The 19,387-nt window shown below is 40.9% G+C and overlaps 1 protein-coding gene across 1 annotated transcript; it reads left to right on the top strand.

The window, feature by feature from the left end:
* On the top strand, positions 1-13,685 carry p2rx1 (purinergic receptor P2X, ligand-gated ion channel, 1). The gene is made up of 12 exons (XM_030792947.1): positions 1-146; positions 5,047-5,191; positions 7,157-7,228; positions 8,053-8,125; positions 10,481-10,568; positions 10,892-10,972; positions 11,704-11,845; positions 12,219-12,370; positions 12,803-12,893; positions 12,991-13,056; positions 13,408-13,503; positions 13,605-13,685. The coding sequence occupies exons 1-12, from the start codon at positions 1-3 to the stop codon at positions 13,683-13,685; spliced, it is 1,233 nt and encodes a 410-aa protein (XP_030648807.1).
* Positions 13,686-19,387: the final 5,702 nt, after the last annotated feature.

The raw sequence follows: 19,387 nt of genomic DNA, 5'->3' as shown, positions 1-19,387 counted from the left end.
ATGAAGAACATGAAGAACATCATCACAGAGGGCATCGCGGACTTCTTCTGTGAGTACGAGACCCCGCGGCAGGTGCTGGTCCGGAACAGGAGAATTGGGATTACGTGTCGGATCATCCAGCTCGGGGTGCTGGCTTACATTATAGGGTAAGATCCTGTTACCTGGTTTTTCCACAGTATTACAGGAGAACAGGAGAGAAGGAGGAGCCGGCACGGAGAACGCGGGCGCGCTCTTGCTAGCATGTCTGAGCAGGTCTGAAAACATTCTAACGTCTCTTCTGAAAAAAAAAAAAAACCGTGTACTTGCACAGAAACACGCGGAGTTTCCTCTCGGTGTTCTCTGAGAGTTTCCTCTATGCCCAGGGATGCTGGGACTGGGTCAGAGTAGCAACTAGGCAGGATGGGGGTAAAACGGAAACAGAAAAAGTTTTGTGTGTGTGTGTGAGACATGATCTTGGTGCTACAGAATATGTGTACAGAACTAGTGGATTTATTCATTTGGTCAGATTAATAAGACAGCAACAGAAGGTTTGAGTCAAAGGGAGACATATATCTGAGCTATATGCATGGTTTGGTGCTACAAAAAAAAACCCCAAAACAACTGGGTTGTTTTCAATATGTATGCAGAGCTAGCGGACTTATTCATTAGGTCAGACGCGTTAATAGGACACGACCTTGGGGATGCAGAGGTCAAAGAGGTCTGCTCTGTGATGGATGCGCTCTGTCAGCCAGACAGCATTCACAAAAGCTACAGAATGATTTAAAGAACCATGACGTACAGGATGTGGTTACTACATTGACTTTAAAGAATGTGGTGGATATAAACAAAAAGATCACAGTTATATAATTGTGTTATGAGAGAGTTGGGGTTTCTGTTTGTAAACAAGCATTAAAAAATAAAATGGAAAAGAACTGAATGACTGTGAAAAATATGACTGTCTTGTTGCCAACAACAACATTATAAAAAGTCATTTTAAACAGGACTAAGAAACAAGTCATTCTAATACAGTGTTTTTTGTATGCATATTTTACGGTCTAAATAATTTTATCAAGTTATTCATATTACACGAACAAAGACAGAGGTGTGACCTCACGTTTTGCCCCGAACGCCTCGTTTAAGGGGAGCGCCACATTTTGACATCTCCGTCAAGAGACAACCCTTGATTCTCAGATGTTTCTTTCAGTGAATATTAACTACCTGTGACGACATGATGCTTTCCTTACTTACTCTAATTAGGAACAAATTGACAAGGCTTTTCCTCTTTTTTTTTCTTTTCTTTTTAAGAACTTAGGACACAGGTTGGTGCATGTTTGCTTTCGTGGCAGATTACATATATTGTACCAATACTGTCTTATTCAGAGGAAGTTGGCCTTTGGCTTTAAACATATGCAGTATGCATGCCAGCCTGAAGTATGTGATAGGGAAAATGAAAACAAGTTGGGGCATATGTCAAGATTGCTAGGAATCAAGCGTGAGCAAACGCAACAGCAAGCGTAAGTCATGCACTGACATTACAGTGGTGTTGTCCTCTGTGGCTTCTTGAAGAGGGTTTGAGTCAAAAGGAAACATATAAGGCTGCGTGATCTGCATTGTTCAGTGCTAAAAAAAAAAGAATTGTTTTCAAAAAAATCCGCTGGTAAGAGGAAGACACTTTGTGTGATGTAAATGCTTGCTATGGTAATACTGAGAACGAATAACAGGTTGTGTCAGATAGCTCCAGACCACAGCAGTGCTGTCCTCTTTACGGGATGGTTTGAAACCTTACCAGACGGCCTCAACATAAACTCTTGCCTAAGAAAGAGATGAGAAATTTTCTTATGAGGGAAAAAAAAAAAAACATTTTCCCTCTGGCGGACTGAGTTATCTCTATCAGTGCATTGCCTAGAAGTCACTGATAACAACACAGACGATACTTTTGCTGATGAGTATCTCTCTGGGGACACTCTCTCTCTCTCTCCCCCTGTCACTCTGTGTCATAAGTCAGATTGCATTAGACCCGTAATCTGTCTCTCGCCTTTCTTCAGTGTTGTCGTATCTGAAACGACTGCGTTGATACGAAACGCGCGCTGTCATTGAAATGAGGAGTAACTCTATCTCAGAAAAATTCAAACAATGTGAATTCAACTCACAAATCTCATTAAAGATCACAGAACTCTAGCATCCATATATGAACACGCGGTGATAGACTTCAAAGAGTGACTGTACTTCCATCTCTCACACGGAACGCTATCAACCACAGGCAATTCCATCTCCGAATCTATGATGATATTGGGGGGGGGGGGGGGGGGGGGGGGGGGGGGGGGGGGGGGGGTAGTCTCTACGTGAGAATTATCAGAATTTATGAAATTGTGGCTTATACCGAGTACTTCCGGTCCTTTTATTTTTATTAAATACACCGGGTTAGGCGTTCTTTGCCACGGGCTGTGGGTCGTGACAGTACCATGACGGTATGAACCATGCTGACGTAGGACTGCTCAGGTTTGTTTAGTCTTGTCCTCTTTCTGAAGCAAGACGGTTATTGATTTATACTGGCTGTTCTGCTGTATCTTTAACTAGGCAATTTGAACAACTTAGGTACACACGCAGCTGTTTTATGACTTTACATTCCCTCATATAGCTACCTGTTGACAAGCAGGTTCCCGAACTGTAGCAGGCTAAGGAGAGTTTGCACGTCTGTGGAAGAAGTCTTGAAAGCACCACGACAAAAGTAATTTAGAAAAAAAAAACGATGAAAGTTGCTCTCGATATAAGTTGTTATTTACTGTGTTAGAGAATATGTTCTTTATCCAACTGTTCATGCAAGGCTCCTTTGTTTAGGGCGTGGCCAAATGTCATCCTTCTCATTAAAACTAAATACATCGTGGTATAAAATGAGGTCACAAGGAGGTCCGCAGCACCCGGAAGCCGTTTCTAAATAGTGTTTGAGATAGCTAATCCAGAGCGCATCTAATCCGAAATATGACTGAGCAAGTTAACCTACAGGTCAGTTTTATCTCCCAGATAACACACCAGAGGTTATCAAACGCTAACGCCATCCAATTTGGAGTTATTCTGCCACATGTGGAACACTAGTGCAACTGATCTCAAATATGCGAATGCGCCCGAATAGCCGTCTTTTCCTTCCCGTAAATCAATTCAAACAGGAATTACCTGCCTGCACCCGCCCCATCCCCACTTAAACCTAACAGGATGACAAAATAATTGTCTAATCCTTCGGAATACCTGCACTCAACATATGAAACATTACTTAGCTGTGAGGTGTAGCAGTGCTTTGTACATGAAATGAAAATTAATCGGATTAAAAGAAAAGTGTTGATTTCCAACCAAAATCTCCGCCCGCCCCCCAGTCAAACCAGTCTATGACCGGGCCTGCACAGTCTTGTTACTTATTGCCTGCCTTGCTCACATCTGTTTTCGCTCCAAAGATATTTTACACAACGTGTAAAACTGTTTTTTTTCCCCTTTAGAATAATTCAAAAATATCACTTCATTTTGTGTTAGTATGTGGTTTCTGGTGTTTATTTATGCAGATACTTCATTCAAATTTGACCATTACGTTTAATACAGAGCAGACTCGAGCGAAAAACAATAATGATATTACTATGCGGCATTTCATTTGATTCCGTATTCATAAAATTTGGTCCACGGGGCATCCACTCACCTCTTATCTGTGTTGTCATCCTCTTTCACAACTATAACCTAAGGCAAAGAGTATTCTTTATAATAGACCACAGACGTATTACAGTCCGTTGATTGAAATCTTGACATGGCTCAGCATGTTTCAGACCTTCGCATGCCAGATGCGTTTAGGTCACAGTTTTTGGTAACTCGCCTATTTTTTTTTTTCTCTTTACAAAATAAAAGTCATTCTGCACAGAAGTCCCTCAGCCAGTTTCACAAAGATGCGTACTTACTTTAATTTTCCATTTTTCCATTCAAAATCACCTCCAGAATGATATCTTCCAATATCCTGTCCTGTCTGTGTATGCACCTCTGGAAAAAAAAAAAAAGCCTTACGAAAAAGTTTCAAGCATAAATTTACACTTCTGCTTTTGTCATATATCATTTACCGTCGCTAAGGAAGTGATATTTCGCTGTGGAAGATAGGTTCATAATTGCACAAAAAATGTTTGACTAATCAAACACCGCAAATTACTGCGCCGGGTTTTTACCAGAGGCCGTGAAGTTGTTGAGCAACAGAATCTGCTACCAGAGAACGATAGCCATCTCAAGTCTCCTCATCTTGAGTTAGATAACTGGGAAGTGTTGAGGATAGAGAGAAATAGATGTCTCTCCTTTCTCCTTTGTACACTTTCAGACTGGCATGTGTGTAAATCATGCCTTTCCGTGTGTATGTTATTACGTAACACGGATAAAAGCTGCGTATACTTTCATGCTCAGCTGTCCCTTTAAAGGCATGAGGGAGAGCCCCCCCCGAGATCTGAATTAGATCACATCGCTTCTGTTACCCAGCAGAAGTGTTCCGCGTCTGGGGTTTACGGTTCGGATGCCAGCTGTGCCAACCATGTTTGCCAACCATGACCATGCCACTGGCTGTGTACCCCACTTTGATCCAGGGCATCTCTCCCCATCACTGCTCCCTGAAGGTCACCAACAGGCAGATGTCTGTACAGCTGGGAGTACGGTGACTTGGTAATACTGAGCTATTTGTACCATGAAAAGACCCACTGGCTGGATTCAGATGTGCCAATGGGTGTGTGTGTGTGTGTGTGTGTGTGTAAGGCTGATTTTTGTAGAGCGTCAGGTGGCTTGAGTGTAATTTGGGGCTGCCTGGATCTGTGAGAAACTGCTGAATGTAGAAGGGAAGCATTGGGATGGAAAGTACCTTTAGCTTAGTGGCATCTGTTGTTTCTGAGACCAAAACCAGTCACTTAACTAGTAAACTTTTTCCCACTTGAGCTCAGAACTCAGCTCTAGATTAGACCGTTGCCAGTTTACGATTTATTGGCCACAAGTTTATAAGTTAGCAATCAGGCAGTAATGATTTTGTATGTTTGTGGTTTTTTTGTTCTTGTTTTTCATTAGGTGGGTGTTTATCTACGAGAAAGGTTACCAGTCTGTGGACACTGCCATTGGTTCGGTCTTCACCAAGATGAAAGGAATTGGCATCACTAACCAGAACGGGGAGGAACAAGTCTGGGATGTGGCTGACTATGTGTTCCCTGAACAGGTGGTACAGACAGTTAATGTTTAAAGATGTGACTCATAACAAAGTTTCTTTCTGTCCAGTTTCCCCTTATGTAGACAGAAACTGGTTTTTGTATTTACATATGGTTTTGTATTTACATAGCACAGGTACTCACGCTTCAGTCGCACGCTCAGCAGTGTATTATAATGGTATATTTATAACGCTATATAGCATTTGATTACAAATTATTTCATCTTTTACAACCGACGATCACTCGTAAGTAGACGCAAATTACAGGGAGGTGTAAATTGCAATTACTCAAATTTCCCATGTAGTTGAAAATGATCATCATTTTAATGGTGAATAACATTTTTTCCCCTGTGTCTGCACAAGTAAAAATGAAAGTCATGTCTATCTGGTCCCTGTGGTTACACAACACAGGGTCAGAAGTTATAATGGGTGTGAACCTGGGGGAAGTGAATAAGAGATGTGAATATAGGCACACAGTTTATGAATCATATGGACTAAGCAAACACTTTTTGACACTTTAACACCGATGGTTCAGCTAACGCGTTTTAACATGAATAAGATGGGCCCTGGCCTCGGGCCGATTTAGGACCGGGTTTGAGATGACTCGGGCCAAATAATCAGTTTTTAGTTATTAACCTTCTTGTGTTTATTCAAAATACCCAAGGCTACTTGACAAAAGTGTATTTTATTTTTGTTTGATTGGAATGTACTGCCAGCTACCACCATAGAAGGGCGTGTATTTGGACATATTTGAACATGACGGGCGTATTTGGACTTTGGGTCAGGCTAATCTCCAGACTGGATGGGAAAATTTGGCGGGAATGAAGAGGCTTATGGCCAGATTGGGACCAAAAAAAAAAAAAAATTGGCAATAACACACAGGCTTTGGTGGACACACAGGCCTGAGTGTGTCTGGGGTCTTGTTGGATTTAAATATTTAAGCTTATCCAAGGCTCTACTGTATGCGCGTATGTAATCCTGAGAAAGACAGACAGAGATGGGGGGAAAGACCTTAAAAGGACTTGTGCTGATAAACACACACCAGCAAGATGACAGTTAATTAAAACCGCTGTGCGTATAAACATGACGGAGCCCTTTGACAGACAGACAGATAGAAAGACAACTATCGATGTTAGCAAAACACTTCATAGTTCGTAGGCTGTGCGTGAGAATACTTTCCTCAGACATGATGTGCATTGTCACAGACAACACCGCAAAACTGTGAAACTCTGGCCTCTGAGACCACATGCCGTTTACAGTGAAATGTGAAATACCTGAATCATGTTTCATCGTTACAGGAGTCTGTAAAACGACACCGTTCCTATAATCTCAAATCTGTGATGCTCGTGTTTGCTTGTTAAACTGAATAGCTGGGTTGCATAACTTTTCTGCTTTGGTGTTAGATGTTAGATGTGAACAAGATTCCTGTTTTCATCTTTGCAAATAAACTCTCCCTATTTCACCATATATGGTCGTTTGGGGGCGGGGTAAGAGGCAATGAACAGGATGCTAAGAATATTATGCAACATCACTATGACAACAGCAACATCAGTCAATGGCAACCAACCAATCCTTACTAAACTGACAAACTTTAAGTCGTTACAGAGAACGAGGCCTGATAGCGATGGACTTAAAAGGAAACCCGTTAAGTAACGTAAAAATAACAACATTTACAAGGAAAAAACCATAAGAGAGAGAAACAGAACCTCCACCCGAACCCGTCAGAACCGCCGCGATTCATTTTTTGTCTCTTTCGTAATATCCAGACGTAGAAAACGTGGGCTCACAATGTGAGGTGGGAACCCCGGCCTAAGGGCCTTGTATGTAGAAGTCTTCTGTAAGTCCATTTTAAACACAGGACATGTGTGTACAGTGCGCTCCCATTAAAACGCTGCGCTCCAGGCATGAATGATGACATGGACGGTTAGTTTGTTTGCAACAGCCGGAGCTCAAACTTTTCTCCTGTGTGTTTTTCAGGGAGATTCATCATTTGTTGTCATGACTAATTTCATCATGACTAAGGGACAGACAAAGGGCAAGTGTCCTGAGGTATGTAAACATATCTGCTAATGTTTTGTTTTTTTTCTCCTTCTCTCTCTCTCTCTCTCTCTCTCTCTCACTCTCTCTCTCTCTCCCCCCCCCTCCCTCTCTCTCTCTCAGGCAGGCATGCACACATTTACAAACACACATGCACACTTTCATTCTCTTCAGGTCTCTTTTTTTTAACGTTGTGTTGGATTGCTCAAAAGAGTAACTGACACAGTTAGAAGAGTGATAATGATTTCATAATCAGACATGTACTCCTGAGGTCATTCTCAAAGACTGACTTCTCCATGGAACAAATGTTTCACGGTCTGATCTCAGTTCATGGTCATGGTCCATTCCGTCTAAAGTCACCGTATTAGACCTCCATCACACACGGTATGTTTCTGTGCATCAGTAAAACAAGAGACAGAGAAAACTAGCATAACATATGAAGAGAATAAACAACCCATTCCGGCTATCGTTGTGTTCATCAAATGTTTAACCTAGAACTATTTTAATGTTATGGAAATGTTCCTCACATGTGGGAATGTTTAACACGGATGTTCTCTTCCATAATAACCTCATCCATAATCAATTAGGGACTTTTTGGCTTGTGTTTGAACGACTCCTAAAAATTTGCTTTCGCTCATCACCGCGGCGCAAACCCATCTGCCCATTTCATTTTGTAAGCAGAGCTGAGGTGAGAAATAAGTGAAAGAGAAAGAAAGTGGAGGTGGACCCGGGTTGCAGTGCATACGTCAACAAAGACGCATTCTAATTATATGTCCTAAACGAGACTGAGAGTGCCCTGTTTTCTTTTTTTTTTTTTTTTCTTTGTCTCCTTTCAGCTTCTAGACAAACAGGAACGTTGCGAATCTGACGCGGACTGTGATGAAGGAAAATTCAAACGTACGGGAAACGGTAAATTTTCTAAACCTCCAAATCAGTGCCCTCAGAGGAGAACCACAGACCAGCTGAAGACTGACCGCAAGCGTCTTCATCTCAGAGACACTCACCTGCATTCCTGTCCTCTGTAACTCACACACATTCACGACATCCTCCTTTCTACCCCCCCCCCCCACCCACCATTCACTGCATTTGCTAACAGTCACACCTAACATTTCTGCCTCTGACTTTTGAGATGCGTGTCGTGAAATCGTTGAGTGTGTTGTTGCTTTTTAATCTTTGCTTTTAATCTTCAGAGCCTTGGCTGTGGTTCAGGATGAGGCTTGGTTTGGTATGGTTCTATACACTGTAAAATCTAAGTTGTTTGTTTGTTTGTTTCTTTTTAACCATCATTCAGTCAAAGTAAGGAGCGCGTAATGTTTTCTGCTAAATTGAACCGTTAGATTTTACAGCGTATTCTGCTCTGAATGCTTCTGATTCGCTCTGCAGTCGTGGTTTTTTTTTTTTTTTTTTCCCCGAATTTTGATCAGAAAAAAAAAAAAAAAAAATTTCAACTCCTGATCAGAACTGTGTAACAGAGAGGGTGTCCAAAGTCATTCCAGGAGAGCCTTTGTACAGGGTAGCTTTTTGTCACGTCTCTCTGACGGAGCAAGACTCACTGAAGGAACAGATTGGCCTTACAGTTATTTGATTAGGAGCCTTTGATTAGTGCCTGATTGAAAGGCTTATACAAATGCAGACAGACAACGCAGGCGCTCCAATAATGACTTTGGACAAAGTAAAAGTACATCAAAGGGCAGAAACACTGGATCTACTCAATTTCACGCACACTGCATGCTTTTCTGATGTCACTTGAACTAACCTGAGGTTAAAAAAAAAAAAGAAAAGAAAAGAAAAAAGGCTGGGGTGTGTGTGTGTGTGTGTGTGTGTGTGTGTGTCTATCTCTGCAATCCCAAATTTTGTCTTCGCCTTCTCTGGTGACGCAGAACTCTGTGTTGCTTTGGTCTGACCTCCCTGTTCCGGCAAAAAAACGACAGTTTGCACTTTGAAACGGATTTTCTACAGTGTAAAGCTTAGTGTTGTATATTTTACCCTCAGGCAGAAGTGGACAGACACAGACCTACATTACTCTGATTATTTGGGGGAATTTATAGAATGTCTTTATACAAAACCATAGCATATAACCCCCCCCCCCCCCGTACTTAAGCTAAAACATGCCGTGTCTACAGCATTACCTACACAAACAAAGAGTGAGAGAAGACATTTTGACTCTACTTTCTGACATTTCTAATTCTCTGAGAAAACATAAACTTGTTAAATGCACAGAGGACGCATTCTGATCAAACCTGCCGTGTCTACGCGCTTAGAACGAATCACAGCACAGAGAAAGAGCAGGGTTAGGCCAGCGCAACGCAACGCAAATCATTTAGGCATCAAACAATTCAGAAACCACAGCAATACAAAGATCAAAAGACATACGAGATCTTTCAAATATCAAAGCCTCTTCTGGCATCTGTCTAGTCATTGTCTGCTGATTGAATTGTCTTCTTTTTGTCCTCACTGTTACGTGAACTTCATATTGTACATTGTAGGAAAAAAAAAAAAAAACCCGCAATGGGTGGTTTCGGCAATATGAAACAAAACGGAGACTGAATTCGGTTTGATATTGCCGAAACCACCCACAGTTGGGAAAACAACCGATATGCCAGTCTCTTTTTTTTTTTTCCTCAGTCACTGTCACACACACAATTCATTCAGTACAGTAACAGCTGAAACTGAACCTGAACAATGACAAATGAACAATGACTTAACACACAGTGAAAATGACGCAAAACTACATTTCCATGTAAAGCATTTTGTTATCGGGTATAATCAGGCCCTTTGATCTCAACTATAAGTCGTTGTATGAATTACACAGTTCATGAGCGTTATCATAAGTCCTTAAGATAGGAATACAGTCCCCCGCCCAAAAAAAATGTCCAAATGAATTTAGTTAAAATGTTAAAATGAACGCGTGTACTGACTGAATAGCAGAAATATGGAAACTGATCATTCACACACACACACACACTAGCCATATGTCTGTGTCCTCAGTGAATCTGTCTGAAATTCAAAGATATAAGTTGTGAAAGAGACAGAGCACATGGCTAGAGTTGTGCGATAATCGTCATTTTCTTCCATGCCCTCCATTACTGGGTCCTCTACACAGAACTGTTCATTTAAAACAACAACATACATTCTCTCTCTCTCTCGCTCTCTCTCTCCGGCTATCTGTCTATCCACGACAGTTTTATGTGGCAATTTATGAATCAGACTATATGTACGTATTTAAGTCCACGTGCATGGTAATCACTCTGCGGTTTTCTTTAGGTCACATGACCGGAAAGTGTTTTAATGAGACAGGAGCATGTGAGGTGTTCTCCTGGTGTCCGATTGAAGATGACCGCAATGTCCCAGAGTATGAAATTCCATAAAAGACTTTTTTTTTTGTTTTTTTTTTAATTAGCAAAGCACAAAGTTGCACGGCTGTAGCTGAGATACATAGCGGACAGAAAGTGTAAACAGCAGTGACTAGATATTTTTCCCTCAGTTCAAATGCTAAAAAATTAACTGTTATTATATCTGATTAAATCAGGAATGAACAGTAAATGTCATCATATGCACATTTCTATTTGTTATTCTGTTTTTTGGTCTTCTGTATATTATATAGGAGCGACATTGTTAACTCTCTCTCTCTCTCTCTCTCTCTCTCTCTCTCCCTCTCTCTCTCTCTCTATCTAGTCCTGCTCTTCTATTATCAGCAGAAAACTACACACTTTTCGTCAAAAACGCTATCACCTTCCCACAGTTTAAAGTAGTCAGGTAAGGAAAAATTGTGTCCTCAGATAAATAACTGACCCGCCTGAAGTGACTCGCTTTTTAATCAAACACCAGGCAGAACTGTAAAGATCAAAGAGTTGTCCACGGGGTCATCGAGTGCAGTCGACCTCTTTTCTGTTTCATCTTTATTACCGTTTTAAAAAGCGGCGACAGATTCCCAGTCGACTCAACTGCAAATTCATATTCTTCAAAGCGATACTGTCTCCCTGTTCAGTTTAGTGTGCAAACTCGGAGCTCCCGAATCGCCTCTCGCCCCCGAAAGCTTATTACATATGTTGGCGTTGAAGATCCAACAGAACAAACGGAACTCTTAAGAACATCTGGTTAATAAATAAATATGCTCGTTTTGGCTGTTGATGGATGCGTGTTGTTCTCGCCTGCGGTAAGAACTCGAGGTCACGTTGTGGTAAACATGTTTGCCTCAGCACGTGTCACATATGTCTAAAGGTAGAGATGAAGAGGTGAAGGAGAACATACAGGACAAGATATTTTGAGATGTAGGTGACCAGACAGGGTTCAGACAGCCAGTTTCTCTGACTCAACTGAAGAATCCGTTAGAGCTTGAGTTGCAGTATGAGAACAGAAATGACTGGCAGAAGAAATAATTCTTTCCATCTCCATACTAGCTGGACCTGACAGCTCTCTCCCTCCCATTCCCTCTCTCTCGCTCTCTCCCTCTTTCTCTCTCTCTTTCTCTCTCTCTCTCTCTCTAGGAGTAACCTGGTAGAGGGTGTGGATAAAAATTATCTCAGGACTTGTTTGCATGACCCCGTGAAGGCTCCGTTGTGTCCGATTTTCAAACTGGGAGACATAGTCCGATTCTCTGGTTTTGATTTTGCAGAGGTAGCTAGGGAGGTAGGTACCCACACCTTTACACACATCCCTGTGTTTCCTAACAGTTCCTCATGCCCAAACCCTTCTCCCTGCGTGGGTCTGCTTCAGTTTCTCTTATTTGCTTTTGGTCTTCTTCTGAGTAAATCTGAAGAACCAGGTGATTTTAGTTATGGGAAAACAGTTGAATTGTCTATACTACTGTTGCTTTATCACTGCTTTACATAATATCTCTGTTCAGAAAAAAACCATTTTATTTATTAAAAATTAGCGGATCAGGTTTGGGGTTGTTCTCTACGTCCACCACTTCAAATGCTGCATTGAGACGCACAGGTGAAACAATAATCTCACCTGCTGTATATCTCTAATCCCTGCTCTGTAATCTGTCATTTGAAAGGGTGGGGCTATAGGTATTCTCATGGACTGGGAGTGTAATCTGGACCTGGACGTGAGGCACTGCAAGCCCAAGTACGAATTCTACGGTCTCTACGGAAGCGCAGACAAGACAAAGAGCAAAAGTGAACAGCCATCAGTGGGTTACAATTTCAGGTGAGAGAGAAAGGATTAAAAATAACCCAGACACAAAAGAAAGCAAAGTTTACTGATCAGATGACAGCGTGACAAGCCGGTTGAAACCGTGAAGTGGTTTTCTTAGAAGCACCTTCTTCCTGTTTGTTTAAGATTATCGCGATATGATTTTGAACATGTGTTGGAACGCAGTGGTACATATAATAATAAGTTAGGAAGCGTTTTCTCTAAATCGCGGTTTCCAGTCACCAATAAACTGACGCTTCCTTTCTTTCCGCAGTCCTGACAGAGACCAATGAAAATTTGATATATTAATGTTTCTTTATGCTTTGCTCAGTTTAATAACAAACAAACAAACAAACAAACAAAAGTTGTGAAAAGCATTTGTGAGAATTCACGCAACAGTACAACAGTCATTTTGGAAACGCTCTTTTCTCCCCCCCCCCCTCACAGATATGCAAAATTTTACATGGAGAACGGCACAGAGAAGCGAACATTAATGAAGGTGTTTGGAATTCGGATAGAAATCATTGTCCATGGACTGGTGAAAAAGCGTTTTTCTTCTTTTAAACCATTTTTCCCCCGTCAGTAGTTTTGACTGATATTACTTTTATGCTTACAGAATATGTTTTTATTCTCAGGCAAGAAAATTTGACATTATCCCAACGTTGACAGCGATAGGCTCCGGAGTTGGAATATTTGGAGTGGTAAGTCTTGACAGAAAAGCTGTTTTATTCAGGGGGTAGGGGGTGGGGGGGGGCACCCCGTCCTAACCTCTTGTACAACTTTTTGTACTATGTTGTACTACGTCGTGACAAAAACCTTGATATGAATTGATAGAGAATTTACTTTAAGTACTTACGCAGTTTTTATAGTTATAAATAATTATTAATAACTGAGCCCCTGAAACTTCACAAAATCCATGACAAATAGTTTATAGATATGCATTTAATGTGATAAGCCTACTCTACATTTACTTTAAGACAGTGAACAGATGTTAACATAAGTGAACTAAAGGGGTTTTTTTGTGTTTGTTTGTTTTTTTGGTCTTTTAAAAGGCAACTGTTGTGTGTGATCTGGTGCTGCTTCATCTTCTACCAAAGAGAGATTTCTATAAAAACATGAAATTCAAATACACCATGGTCGACAACAAGGTATGTGAACCCAGGTGAAGAGACATCACGCGCTAATTTCTGCTCTCAGTTGGAGTCAGTGAGAGTATGATCTAACACATAATCCAAACACAAATTGGCAGTCCTCTTTTCAGCAGGCTGTGATCTCTGAACACAAGGTGGCAGCAGAAAGTAACTGGTCGAGGCTGAGAGCACCGCGCTAACAGTTTACATAAGCTAACACTGTACAGCTCATCCTCAAATCATTACATCACCACTTTTCACACTGCATCTCAAAGCACTATTCATACGGTCGCTCACACGTCCTTATAGACCGACAAACTCTTCAAATGCCCGTCTAAAAAACAATGACCCTCCAATAAACACAGTTACATCAGCTGTTCTACAACACAGCAAAGGCCCTCAGTTTATCCATGCGGGTGTCTGAGAGAGAAAATGTATATTTGTTTATGACAGAGAGAGAGAGAGAAAGAGAGAGGGAGAGAAACAGAAAAAGTGAAAGTGTGTATTTGTCTGAAAGAAAGTGCCTTTGTGTGTGTATGCTTATGTGTATGTGCATACCTGTGTGTGTGTGCATGTGTATGTGAGCGAGCGAGAAAATGTATGTTTGTTTGTGAGAGAAAAAGAGAGAGAGAGAGACAAAAGTGAAAGTGTGTGTGTGTCTGAAAGAAAATCAGTGTGCGTGTGTGTGTGAGTGAGAGAGAAAGATAAAGTGAAACTATGTGTGTGTTTGAAAGAAAAGCAGTGTATGTGTGTGTGTGTGGGTGGGTGAGAGAGAGAGAGTACAGGAGTGGACACGGAGTGAAGGAGACTCTCAGATTCCGTGTACAAGTCTAGGAGGACACTGAGGCGATCCCTGCAGATCTCCCCCGGTGATAGTTACCGTGGCAACACATCGCCCCACGCGCTGCTGACAAAACTCGTCTTATTCAAAGGAAACGGAGATGGAACAAAAAAAAAAAAAAAAGAAAGGAAGAAAGAAAAGTGAGGGCACATCTTAACCTGCTGTCCTCCCACTCAGCGGGTCTACTTTTAGAGGAGGCTAACTGCTGAGAAGAAGAGAGAAAGACATCCAGAGAGAGAGAGAGAGAGAGAGAGAGAGAGAGAGGGAGGAGGGGGGGTGTCCAGAGAGAAAGACGGAAGCTGGAAAAACAGATACTAGACCTCCTGCATGGCTATCGTGTTACATCAGAAACACGCTCACGGTCCAGTACAGGAGCAAACAGGGCAGAGGGAAAGGGAAGCCAGGCAGGTGTCGGCAGACGGACAGACAGGACCGGACAGATCACAGACTGAATACTGAGGTCCCGACTGTTCACTGTTATTGACCAAAACCAGTCCTTTGTTATAAGAAATACACAGACGGGTTTATATGCAGAGGATTTGTGGAAGAAACACATGAACTTTACACAACAATACATTTCCAAAGTAATTTCATATGAGGTGTCACTGTTCTGTCAGTGACTATAACAGGTTTGATTGTTCTGTCAGTAACTATAACAGGTGTGACTGTTCTATCAGTAACTATGACAGGTGTGAGTGTTCTATCAGTAAATATAACAGGTGTGAGTGTTCTATCAGTAACTATGACAGGTGTGAGTGTTCTATCAGTAAATATAACAGGTGTGAGTGTTCTGTCAGTAAATATAACAGGTGTGAGTGTTCTATCAGTAACTATGACAGGTGTGAGTGTTCTATCAGTAAATATAACAGGTGTGAGTGTTCTGTCAGTAAATATAACAGGTGTGAGTGTTCTATCAGTAACTATGACAGGTGTGAGTGTTCTATCAGTAAATATAACAGGTGTGATTGTTCTGTCAGTAACTATGACAGGTTTGATTGTTCTGTCATTAACTATGATAGGTTTGATTGTTCTGTCAGTAACTATGACAGGTTTGATTGTTCTATCAGTAACTATAACAGGTTTGATTGTTCTGTCAGTAACTATAACAGGTGTGAGTGTTCTATCAGTAACTATGACAGGTTTGACTGTTCTGTCAGTAACTATGACAGGTGTGAGTGTTCTATCAGTAAATATAACAGGTTTGATTGTTCTGTCAGTAACTATAACAGGTGTGAGTGTTCTATCAGTAACTATGACAGGTTTGACTGTTCTGTCAGTAACTATGACAGGTGTGAGTGTTCTATCAGTAACTATGACAGGTTTGATTGTTCTGTCAGTAACTATAACAGGTTTGATTGTTCTGTCAGTAACTATAACAGGTGTGAGTGTTCTATCAGTAAATATAACAGGTGTGAGTGTTCTGTCAGTAACTATAACAGGTGTGACTGTTCTATCAGTAACTATAACAGATGTGACTGTTCTATCAGTAACTATGACAGGTGTGACTGTTCTGTCAGTAACTATAACAGGTGTGACTGTTCTATCAGTAACTATAACAGATGTGAGTGTTCTATCAGAAAATATAACAGGTGTGACTGTTCTATCAGTAACTATAACAGGTTTGATTGTTCTGTCAGTAACTATAACAGGTGTGACTGTTCTATCAGTAACTATAACAGGTGTGAGTGTTCTATCAGTAACTATGACAGGTGTGACTGTTCTATCAGTAACTATAATAGGTGTGAGTGTTCTCTAACCTATAATTGCTGTTTATTCATCTTGATCATTTAAAATAAGAACATAAAGTGTGATCGTATGTAAAGTCAATCATATCCAACAGTGAATGTGTAAACATGTCGAAAACATAACTGTTGGTGAACTGGGATACTTGCTTAAAACATTTATGATAACCATTGATTTTGAAACGTGAAAGGCTTGTAACGAGCAAAGCTTGACTTCATGAGGCCGGTGTCTTTCAGGATTCAGAGTTGCCCGAGGTGCCAGTGACAGAGGAAAAGAACGAAAAGCACAAGGTAATTTATCCTCATAACCTGATTCAACCTTTCCTTCCCTTGACTCTCCCTAGAGATGTCCGCCACTTTCTAAATGCTCTCGTCTTAGAAATCACCGCCATGGTCATTTTTTTTCTCTCTCTTTTTTTTTTCTCTATGTAGGAGTAAAGGCAGAGGCAGATTTTTTTTTTTTTAACGTTCCTGTCAATTAGCTGCACTAAAACACTCTCCACACTGGAAGACAACGGCTCATACAGTACCCCAATGACGACATATGTGTTTTCATATGGACGAGGACACGTGTGTTCATGTGATGCCTTTTTTTTTTTTTTTTTTTTTTTAAATCACCTCCCAAAAACCACTGGATGAAGATTTCTACCTTTGGAGTCAGACTGGGTCACTGGCACAAGCACTAGAACATTCTCTGGACTCGTCAGAGTCAAGATATTTATACTCTCTCTCTCTTTATCTTCCTTTCTTTCTGGGACTGTTATCTGTCTGCAACAGCTCTGTTTTGCCCTGGGGAAACCCTCTCATTAAACATTCATTGCATACACAGTTATGGTAAATTTGGGAGATATACCACTATAACTTCACCTTATTTTCCTCCCTCTTCTTCTGTAACAATGGATTTCTGAAAACCCTCCCCACCTTCAGCGATACTCTATGAAAACGTGTGCGTGCGCATGCGCGCACAGACACACACACACTCGCACACACAGTACTCTCCCGTGGGGGACAGAATTAAATAGATTTGTTCCGGAGGTAATCGTAAAGTGTCCTTTGATCTCTTGTTTTGATCTGTACAATAATCGGGTGAACAGAACGCGCCCCCCCCCACACCCCCCCACACACACACACACACTCCCCCATTCAGTGTCACGCACATGCTGAATTCCCTGGGGGTTCAAGCAACGCTGGACATGAAACGATTTTCTTTTTTTTTTTTTGACGAGGAAAAAAAATATTACAATGAAAATCAACAAATTGCCAATTTTTCTATGCAGTCGTTGTATTCGCAAAAAGTACGTGTCTTGTCTTTTGAAAGAGAAATAATTCACTGCTGTTAAGACTCATTTTAAAGGGACTCCTCAAACCCTATTGTGTTGGGTTTTAGTACAGTCTGAACTTCAAATTCAACAGGATGGAGATTATATTTGGAAAAATGAAGTATATTTTGATGAGCGTGTATGTTATGATGTGCGTGTGCTTGTGTGTGTGTTTAAAATAGCTGTTGTCCAGGTCTCTTTATAAAAGTGTAAATAAAACAGCAGAGAAACACACTCTGTAGCCATCAGTGGTTGTGATATTATCTTTATTGTCTTGGATTATGTCTAAATATAGAAAAAGCATGCAAAAAATAGCCTCTTTTTTTTTTATATATGTTTGGTACATATTTACATTGTAATGATTGCATTCAGTATTTCTGTGTCATGCTCCTGTTTTGGTTTTTTTCTACTTTTTTTTCCCCCATTTCTTTTCACTGAATTTAAACAGATACATTCAGGTTTAATGCCATAGATTACACAAGTCCAGTAGACAAGAAGCTATAGACAGGCACTCACTCAGAGAGAAAGGGACAGGAAAAGAGAGAGCGAGAGAGAGAGAAAGAAAGAAAGAAAGAAAGAGAGCAAAGTGTGTAGACAATAACAATCAGGTGCAGAGATGCTAAAATGCTTTTGTTTTTTTCCTCTATGTACACCACTGGTTTCCCATAGCCCTCTAGTTTAGTTTCCTCAAACACGAACGACACTCAACACCGTGAAAAGAAAGTTTGATAAGTGTGAACGATAAGCGTGAAACACGTAATCAGACAGCTGAGTGATCTGCTTTACATTTCAGAGGGTTCTCAACAGTGTAGACATAGAAATCTGGAGTATGGTCATGTTGTGAATATGTACAGGAGTCCGCAGATCAAACTGGTCTGTAATTCTTCAGTTTTTACACTTCAGGTGTAACCTAAGGGAAAAAAACATCACACAAACATTCCTTTCTTGTTTTTGTTGTTGTTGTTGTTTTCTCCATTAATCTGCTGACGTGTGGAGAGCTAGGCTGAAGCAGGATGGATAACTGATCATATCTCTGAGGACTCCAAAAAATCGTAAGGATATCTGAGAAAAGTGGGAGACGCATGTGTGTGTGTGTGTGTGTAAACCTGTTATGGTACAGGAGCTTTGAGTGCTGGCATCATTGCAAGAAATGTGTTGGACATTCGAATCACATTGTCATGATGATAACGCAGGGTTCCAGGTGCCCCAGGGTTCAGGTGAGGGGTCAGGAGACTTTACAGAGGTGCATAGTGAAAACAACACGGGAACTGACAAAAATATTGCACTTGTAACACACAGGAACATGTAAACACACACACACACACATACACAGAGTGAGTATTCACATACACAGCAATAACCACAAATGCACAGACACATGACTGCGACAACTGGACTAAACAGATAAAGGAGAAAAACAAAAAAACAAAACAAAGAAAAAAAGAGAGTGGCAATTTGCTTAAGACAAATATTAAGGTTGAATTTTTTGTTGTTGTTTTTTGCTAAACACTGCACACTCTCTGTCATTAGATCTGTCCAATCCGAAATTTCAGATTACACATTGTCTTGCATATCTGAGACGAACCTGACAAAACAATTAATTCCCATAATGCCATTCCGTGTAGCTTGTCAAAACCCTTTCAAACCAACAAACCCAAACTAGTTTAAATATGTGAAAGGTATCCGTTTGTGGAACGAGAGCTCATTCATGGAATTTGGTGTTTTCCATTTACAGAGACCAGGAGCAGACTGAGGGAGAAGGGAGGCGACTTCTTTTGGCGGGAAGTCGGAAAAGACAAAAAAGAAGAGATGTTGAGTAGGCAGGAGAGAAGAAAAGAGGAGAAGAAAGAGAGAACACCATCTGTCGGGGGACGTTTGGAGATCTTGCGAAGCCCGATGACTGGAACCATCTCAACTCAAACTGTCCTGAGGGGATTAGAAATGCTTTTCATTGGTCTGAGAGATAACACCGGCCAATAATAGTCTTGTCCTAAAACTAG

This window comes from Chanos chanos, chromosome 15 (assembly GCF_902362185.1).
Source record: "Chanos chanos chromosome 15, fChaCha1.1, whole genome shotgun sequence".
Lineage (NCBI taxonomy): Eukaryota > Metazoa > Chordata > Actinopteri > Gonorynchiformes > Chanidae > Chanos > Chanos chanos.
This window is presented reverse-complemented; position numbering and strand designations above follow the sequence as displayed.

Excerpts from the sequence above, each read along its gene's own strand:
- p2rx1 (XM_030792947.1), top strand. The coding sequence starts at position 1 with ATGAAGAACATGAAGAACATCATCACAGAGGGCATCGCGGACTTCTTC. Across the intron at positions 12,894-12,990 it reads AAATCATTGTCCATGGACTG|GCAAGAAAATTTGACATTAT; the intron begins GTGAAAAAGCGT and ends TTTTATTCTCAG. Across the intron at positions 13,057-13,407 it reads GAGTTGGAATATTTGGAGTG|GCAACTGTTGTGTGTGATCT; the intron begins GTAAGTCTTGAC and ends GTCTTTTAAAAG.